This window comes from Pungitius pungitius, chromosome 6, assembly GCF_949316345.1.
Source record: "Pungitius pungitius chromosome 6, fPunPun2.1, whole genome shotgun sequence".
Taxonomy (NCBI): domain Eukaryota; kingdom Metazoa; phylum Chordata; class Actinopteri; order Perciformes; family Gasterosteidae; genus Pungitius; species Pungitius pungitius.
This window is the reverse complement of record NC_084905.1, coordinates 21,949,844-21,958,784: the sequence shown is the minus strand read 5'-3', so window position 1 is coordinate 21,958,784 and position 8,941 is coordinate 21,949,844. Positions and strand designations below refer to the sequence as shown.

General features: G+C 42.7%; 1 protein-coding gene across 1 annotated transcript; it reads right to left on the bottom strand.

Annotated features, from left to right (window-relative positions):
• Positions 1 to 300: 300 nt before the first annotated feature.
• LOC119196536 (E3 ubiquitin-protein ligase TRIM21-like) lies at positions 301 to 7,305 on the bottom strand. Its single transcript, XM_062563079.1, has 2 exons — positions 7,135 to 7,305; positions 301 to 2,134 (listed from the first exon to the last, which is right to left on the bottom strand). Exon 2 carries the CDS (start codon positions 2,123 to 2,125, stop codon positions 488 to 490), a length of 1,638 nt encoding a protein of 545 aa, XP_062419063.1. The 5' UTR covers positions 2,126 to 2,134; positions 7,135 to 7,305; the 3' UTR covers positions 301 to 487.
• Positions 7,306 to 8,941: the final 1,636 nt, after the last annotated feature.

Genomic DNA, 8,941 nt, shown 5'->3' with positions numbered 1-8,941 from the left:
GCAAAGCCCTTCAGGACCCTACGGAAAAAGGTACAAAGGGGAGGAGAAAAGGGTTTTGGAAAAAGGCGTGTTGGAGGCGTGTTGGAGGCGTGTTGGAGGCGTGTTGGAGGCGTGTTGGAGGCGTGTTGGAGGCGTGTTGGAGGCGTGGTTCCGAAATTAGCTTCAATTCTGTAGATTTAGAAGACTTGAAGAAGGTGATTGTCCCGTCACTGTTGACATGTGACAAAAGAAAAAAGGGTTTGTGAAATCGATGAATTAAAAAATACCACAATGATCAGAAGTGAAAACCTTTTATTTTGGACGTTTACTGTACAAATGCTTCATATTTCTACGGACAGACGTTTCTATGGTGATTAATAGTTATTGCTCTAAATTAGTTTAGTAGCAGTGAAATAAATCCAAAGAAATGTTTTATGTAATGTTTGATTGCCCATCACCGATAAACATTAATATCAAATCTGAATCTGCAGAAAATCAAGTGTTTGTTCTACTCAGTGTGATTGACAGCAGAGATGATCAGAGGAGCAGAGTTTGTACCTTTATTATTATTACATGGACTAAAGTACGGGTAGAGTTTCTCAGTGAAGCAGCAGCCAGTAAAGGAGTAGATCAGAGCTGCAGAACCAACGTCATAAAAGGAGACCAGACCCTCCTCATAATCCACAAACACCCCCACCTTCTCAGGCCGGGACTCCAGAGAGAGACGGACTGATGGGTCATCACAAGCCAAGTACTCATTCTGATTCCTCAACCATATCGTCCAGTAACCATTCTGAGGAGACAGTGAGATGATTCCCTTCCTGTTGATGGACTTTCTCACGACTCCTAAATCCCAGTCAGTCTTCCCTTTAACCTGAACCTCGTAGTAAAATCTACCTGAAGATAAACTCTGCTTTCCTAAGACAACAGCACAAAGATTAAACCTCTCTGGATTGTTTGGGAGATTCTTCTCTACATCTCCATCTTTAACTTGTTTTCCATCATCAGACAGGATGAGTCTAGGATTTGCTGTATCAGGATCGAGTGTCACATCCACTGCAGACTGCTGGACTCTCTTCAGCTCCAGCAGCTTCTTCATCTGGTTACTGAGCTTCTTCTCCAGCTGGTTCACAGCTCTCACCACAGTCCCCTCATATGAAGGTGGACTGACTCTGACTCCTGTCCAGTCCTTGGTGGGTGGAGCAGTGTTCAGGGTCCTGAAGCTCTGGAGGAGGTGGAGGTGGTCTTCAGAGCGTGAGAGCAGCTCCACCTCAGTGCTTCTCTTCTTCAGCTCAGAGATCTCCTGTTCCAGCTCTTTGATGAAGCCTTCAGCCTCTTTCTGTGTCTTTCTCTGCTTCTCTTTGATGGTGTCCATGAGCTCCACCTGGCTTCTCTCAACAGACTCCTTCAGAGCGCTGAAGACCAGGACACCTTCTAGTACCTCTCTGTCTGCTTGTTCCTCGCTGAGCTTCACTGAGTGTTTGATCTCCTGAATCTTTAGTCGTCTCTTCTGGATCATCTGCTGGACTTCAGCCTCAGTCTTCCCCAGCTCGGCCTTCTTTCCTTCATATTCTTCTCTCAGAGGAACATACTCATGGTTCTTGTGCTCTAAAACAGTGCAGAGCATGCAGACACACATCTGGTCGGTCTTACAGAAGAGCTCCAGCAGTTTATCGTGCTTCGTACACATCCTGGCTTCCAGGTTCTCCACAGGGTCCATCAGCTGATGTCTCTTCAGACCTGACGTAGTCAGATGAGGCTCCAGGTGAGCTTCACAGTAGGAGACCAGACACACCAGGCAGGACTTGAGGGCCTTCACTTTGGTTCCAGTGCAGACGTCACAGGGAACTTCTCCTGGTTGGGCAGCTTGTTGCTCTGAGCTGCTGCTGCTGGCTTTCTGTTGAGCTGACAGTCTGAACTGAGCAGCCATCTCAGAGATGAACGTGTTGACCTGCAGCTCAGGTCTGGTGGAGAAGACCTTTTTACAGTTGGGACAGTTAGCCGGGACATTAACGTCCCAGTGGTCAGTGATGCAGGCTTTACAGAAGTTGTGTCCACATGGTGTGGTGACTGGATGAGTGAAGACATCCAGACAGATGGAGCACAGGAACTGATCTTCAGTCAGAAGACAGCTGGCAGCAGACATATCGATGCTCTGAGGACAACAAGTAAGACAAACATTTACTCCTTTTAATAACAAACTAGCTGGGAGACTTGAAATTGGTCATAGAAATTGATGATAGAAAGAGATGCCTTCCATCAGCAGAAGAACAGATGGAAGCTACTTCTTAGTGCGTCTCACTCCTGAACCAGGTGCAGATGTTGATCACTAAGACAAACTTCAGAGCAGGATGAGCTCACCTGAGGATGAAAGGTGACGTAATGGAACCTTCCTCTTGATATCACATGTTACTCTCTGACAGCCTTCAGAGCTGATGTGCTTGGTATTTACAGGTGTTGGCTGAATGTGGGCGTGTACAGGCTCAAAGATGAGGCTCCACCAGTCCGACTTGTATTTCTTACTTTGGCTGTTCTCCGTCTTTAGTTCTCACAAACACTCTTTATAAATGAAGTGTTTTAACACATATAAACACACTCTCTCAGCTACACATTGATTGAGTGGAACTTCCTTTCCGAGTAGTTCTGAGGTTTCATGTTAATCCCTGATGTTTGACCACAGTCGATGTAATTGAGAAAAAAGAGTGGAGTTCAAGTGTAATAACCAGACGATATAACACCTTGTATTACGCCTTGTTAGTCCCTGTTTCTTATTTGTTATTATCATTTAAAGTGTATGTCTTTCTGAAAGCACATTTTGATTACATCGAGTCTCAACCCAGTCTCCAAAAAAAGCGTGAAATGGCTACGTTGGTCCACCGTGATAAACGTAGTCATGTTACGTTTTCCCCCAAAATAACGTTACTATGTTACGTTTCTTTTGGCCCATTCATTTACATTGCTTTGCAAATAGGTCACGTGACTATCAAGTTTCCCGTTAGTGAAAAGAAAAACATGGCGGACGGTCAGCATAATCTCGGTGAAAAACACAATATTTTAAGAAAGCATCAGCATTTGTATGCATTTCGATGGCATTTCTAGCGAGAAGTATGCGTTATTCTTTCATAATCTTCTATCAGAGACTGTAGAAGACCTTCCGTTTATTCGTTTCTGCGAAGATTTGAGTGTCCCTTTGGGAAAGCGTGGCTACGCAACGCCTTTAACGGCGCATTATTAAAAAAACACTTCCAGTGGGGGCGTTACCGTAAAGAAGCGTTCAGCCTTAAAGCCACTAATCGCCAAACAAAACAAACTCAAAGCACTCGAATCACATTATGACTTTTTAAACATAAATTCCGTTATTTTTATGAGTTTTCAATGAAAGAATGCATCATTTCCGGGGGTAGGCATGCCCGGGACATCCCGAATTATGGGCAATTTTGATTTGTCCAGCTTTTTGACAGCTCCAGTCCCGACTTCCAATCACAGCCTCCTAAATCAATGACGCGCCTAAAACTCTCGGTTCGAACATTACGTCTTGTTTACATGGGAAAGGGGGGCGGGGCTTCGCCCTCAGAGCGGAGCGTCATTTCTCGCTCCACACGTCTCCTCTTTTTACTGGCCAGGAAAACGGGCGATCTATCCCACGTGGGTCTGGCTCCATTCCATTGGCTCTGACGAATCCATAGAGAGGCGGGACTTATAATTTGCCCGGCAAACGGAGAGATTTGAGCTGCATTGCTTCCACTGTGCGTGAAGTGGCCGTGAGGCCTCCACTAAAGTCTCTCTCTATTTGTTCTGCTTTACTCAATAAAAGTAAAACCTTTACAGATATACTGTACACACACTAGGCTAACATAATGGAGACTTCCAGGCTTCGTCCTTTATGTTTTATGGGGATAAAGCCCCTGTAAGTAGTTTTTTCCCAAGCAAATCTGAGTTTCTTCTTTTTTTGTGTGTCCCATACAAATATCAAAATATATATACTGATTTTCACATCCAAACACACTCACTTATGTTCCCTTGAATCATGACAACAAGAAATTTCAAGATAAACCTTTTGCTTTCATAAATCATACAGTTTTAGTGTGTAAATGCCCAGCAGTGTACGGTCCGAGGGCCCCTATCGGGCCACTTGTTAGATGGGTTTGATGGGTTACCGACTAAAATATATGCCCCCACCCCCTAACTTGATTTAGGTCTGTTGCCTCAGGGCAACTTGTAAATATAATAGGTCAAACAAGCAATGTAAGCATTAAGAAAGTAGTGCATTTTGAGCACATTAACCACAAATGGATTCAAACATAAATTCAAAAATATTAAACAAAGAAATGAAATGACCAACACTGTATGTACAAAATCCACATACAAAACATGTAAACTTAAAGGGCTTGTTTGTGTCAAATTTTATGGCATACACATTCAACTGGCCTACAATAACCTGAAGAATGTCTTAAAATACTGAAGGGGGGGACATGATATCATTAGAAATGTTATGCCAGAGGGAGCACAGAATGTATTGTGGGGTGTTCAACAAGGAGGATTTTCAACCTCTACTATGTCTCCATCCTCATCTTGATCGACAGACTCACTGTCACTATCATCAGACATGCGTTATCCTAGTTTTAGTGTGTAAATGCAATTTCCAGCATGAGACCTAAAAAACGCCTACAGGAATAAAAGGGTTAAACCAGATACAACTTGCTTGTTTGACTTATTTGACTTATTATATTTACAAGTTTCCCTGAGGCAGTTAGGGGGTGGGGGCATACATTTTAGTCAGTAACCCATCCAACCCATCTTAAAACTCAGTCGAAGGAGTCTAACGCCGGAGTCACAGGGTGCAACAAAACTCTGTAGTGAAAAAAGTGAAGGCCGAGGCATGCTGGGTGAGGTGCGATCCCGGCCCTTTCGGGACAGTGTTGTGCCTGAACGCGTTCATTGAACGATAGTTCATGAACTCGTTGATATTTTGGGCGAACGTGAACTGAACGTACTGTATTAATGCCCGATGAACGTTACTGTGAACTCGTTCATTCTGGTGTCTATGAACGGCGCGTTCGTTCAGCTTAACATCGTTCAATGGGGTACCAGATTTCTATAGAAAACACACCATAAACGCGCATTAATAAGTGTAGCAAAGAGGCGGCGTATAATAATTTTAAAGAGTTTATGAAGTTACTGACAAGGTCGGTGAGGATGGGAGGAATCTGACCTTTCTTTGCAAACATTTGCACCTTAATGATTACTGTCCTGTTTTTCTTTTAATAATTCCTTATTAAAAAAAGACCATTTAAGCAGCATGTGTTTGAGAATGTAGTGTAGGGGTAAACTCTGCAACTGCTGCTAGTGTGGAGTGAATAGACAGCAACATAGCATCAAAGAATCATTAGGGAAATGCTGTCCCCTCAATGCTAATGTAAACCCTGGTTGGATAAGGATTCAAAATTGGATAAGAAGATTAAATCTGATGCATCGCTTCAGTGTTAAAACTGATAAAATAATTGCTGTCTGTGGTTCTGGGCTGTGGCAATAATTTAAAAAAAAAATAGCTCGCAGCAACGTATGGAAAAAAAGAACTGAACTAGTTCATTTTTTGGAACCGTGAACTTAGTTCAAATATTTTGAATTATGAACTGAACTAGTTCCTTTTTAAAATTTGTAAACTAAACTTTGAACTAGTTAATGTAGAAAGTAAACTTTCCCAACACTGGCTATAGGACCCCGGAAGATGATGAACTATGCCTGGGAAGGGCGAAGCCATGCCGGTACGAGCATGATGTGCAAATTAGTCGTCAGATCAAAGTATAGTAGTGATAGACTAATCGAACCATCTAACAAGTGGCCCGATAGGGGCCCTCGGACCGTACACTGCTGGGCATTTACACACTAAAACTGTATGATTTATGAAAGCAAAAGGTTTATCTTGAAATTTCTTGTTGTCATGATTCAAGGGAACATAAGTGAGTGTGTTTGGATGTGAAAATCAGTATATATATTTTGATATTTGTATGGGACACACAAAAAAAGAAGAAACTCAGATTTGCTTGGGAAAAAACTACTTACAGGGGCTTTATCCCCATAAAACATAAAGGACGAAGCCTGGAAGTCTCCATTATGTTAGCCTAGTGTGTGTACAGTATATCTGTAAAGGTTTTACTTTTATTGAGTAAAGCAGAACAAATAGAGAGAGACTTTAGTGGAGGCCTCACGGCCACTTCACGCACAGTGGAAGCAATGCAGCTCAAATCTCTCCGTTTGCCGGGCAAATTATAAGTCCCGCCTCTCTATGGATTCGTCAGAGCCAATGGAATGGAGCCAGACCCACGTGGGATAGATCGCCCGTTTTCCTGGCCAGTAAAAAGAGGAGACGTGTGGAGCGAGAAATGACGCTCCGCTCTGAGGGCGAAGCCCCGCCCCCCTTTCCCATGTAAACAAGACGTAATGTTCGAACCGAGAGTTTTAGGCGCGTCATTGATTTAGGAGGCTGTGATTGGAAGTCGGGACTGGAGCTGTCAAAAAGCTGGACAAATCAAAATTGCCCATAATTCGGGATGTCCCGGGCATGCCTACCCCCGGAAATGATGCATTCTTTCATTGAAAACTCATAAAAATAACGGAATTTATGTTTAAAAAGTCATAATGTGATTCGAGTGCTTTGAGTTTGTTTTGTTTGGCGATTAGTGGCTTTAAGGCTGAACGCTTCTTTACGGTAACGCCCCCACTGGAAGTGTTTTTTTAATAATGCGCCGTTAAAGGCGTTGCGTAGCCACGCTTTCCCAAAGGGACACTCAAATCTTCGCAGAAACGAATAAACGGAAGGTCTTCTACAGTCTCTGATAGAAGATTATGAAAGAATAACGCATACTTCTCGCTAGAAATGCCATCGAAATGCATACAAATGCTGATGCTTTCTTAAAATATTGTGTTTTTCACCGAGATTATGCTGACCGTCCGCCATGTTTTTCTTTTCACTAACGGGAAACTTGATAGTCACGTGACCTATTTGCAAAGCAATGTAAATGAATGGGCCAAAAGAAACGTAACATAGTAACGTTATTTTGGGGGAAAACGTAACATGACTACGTTTATCACGGTGGACCAACGTAGCCATTTCACGCTTTTTTTGGAGACTGGGTTGCGAGTCTTTGTACTCACCAGAGTTTGTCACAGATCCTGTTGTGTTGTTGATGAGAAGCTGCTGGATTCAGTTGTTTCTTTGGAGAGAAACAGAGAGGCTCGTCTGGACTAAAGCTCTGCTTCACTCACAACTACTTTACTTCAGGAAATGACTCATCTCTTCTTCTGTCTCCTCCTCTCTGCGATCGAACCACACTTTTACTTTCATTATCATCTTTTCATGTTTTTTATTCTAAATGTTAAATATTAAACACAGTATGTGTGTAATGGAACATAAAATTTCAATCACTCTCAAGTAAACCAGATTACTCCAACAGACGAAAACAAATCAAATGTACAAACATCTTGTTAGAAAGACGCAAATAAATAAATCGGTGCAAAAAAACATTTTGCAGAAAATAGTTAGATACTCCAGTTTTGAACGCATGTTACCCACCTGTAATACCTCTGTTATTACCAGTTTGATCTGGTGTATTCCAGTGTACTGGTTTATTTGTTCTCTAGTAAAACCAGTGACATTGAAGGTATCAAGATGCAAAAGATACCATGTACTTCAACATGCTTTGACTTTTGAATACTTGGGGATGACTGATCTCTCCTTACGTACATATCATTTCAGTTTGCCCAGGTGTTTCATACTGAGCCGAGTTTGAAGACAACGTTTCTCAGTGCTTCTTCTGTTAATGTTAGCTCCAATATTTAATGCTAACCGCTAACGTTAATTAGCTCTCCTGCAGATTTCATCTTCAGGACACTGTGTCAGATTTAAATTAAAGAATGAGGTCATCATATGCAATAACAATAATAATAATAATAATAATGCATCATTTTACACTACTCTTTCAGTACAGTTTGAAATGCAACAAAACAAACAAATCCACACTTTCAAGCTCATCCACCACTGGATCTTACATTTCCCATAATGCATCTGCATGTAAATACCAGTAAGGTCGAGACTTCCCTGCATAGATACTATTGAACCAGAGTCTCGGGAGGAGGAGCCAAGTCCTCTGGCATGCTGGGAAATGTGTCCAGTAATACTCTGTAAGACCGAAGACACGCTGGAAATGTGTCTCACACACACACACACACACACACACACACACATTCCGTGTGTCCGCAGTCCGTCTTTGTGACGCTCTCCATCTCCAGAGACACAAATAAAACGTAGAGATAATACGTCTTCACTCAAGTGCACATTTCTCACCAATCATCATTAGAGGAAGAAGTGAGTTTGAAACACTTTTGTTTCTGTGATGTCATCGATTTGTTGTATCGACAACCTATCAAACCTCGTCTGATACGAGTCTCACTCGACCTCATCAACCCCGACACGCACACGTGTGTGTTCATCTTGTGCTGCTTCGCTCCGTGACATTTGTTCCTGCAGCTCAACATGTGTTGGACAATTTCTCGATTCTTCCAGCAGCGGACAGCTGCGGCGTGAATTACAGTAAAGCTGCTGCTTTTAGGAGGGTTAGGCTGCTGCAGTGTGTGTGTCTGTGTGTGTGTCTGTGTGTGTGTGTGTGTGTGTGTGTGTGTGTGTGTGTGTGTGTGTGTGTGTCTGTGTGTCTGTGTGTGTTTCTCCTGGGACACGTTAACTCTGTGCAGTCAGAGGTTCTGCAGGTCCTGGACCAGGTTCTAATCGTTCACTGTCTTAATAACTCCAGATGAAGTCATGACTCCTGGGCTGTAAACACATCATTGATCAGATCATTGATCAGGTCTATGATTGCTGCTACTGGTCTCACTTCCTGTTACTGAGGCCCACATGTTCCAGCCTCTGCGGGTCTTCAGTGTGGATTGGACGCATTAGTAGAGACAA

Bases quoted from the DNA above. Each gene is read 5' to 3' on its own strand.
- LOC119196536 (XM_062563079.1), bottom strand. From the start codon at position 2,125: ATGTCTGCTGCCAGCTGTCTTCTGACTGAAGATCAGTTCCTGTGCTCC.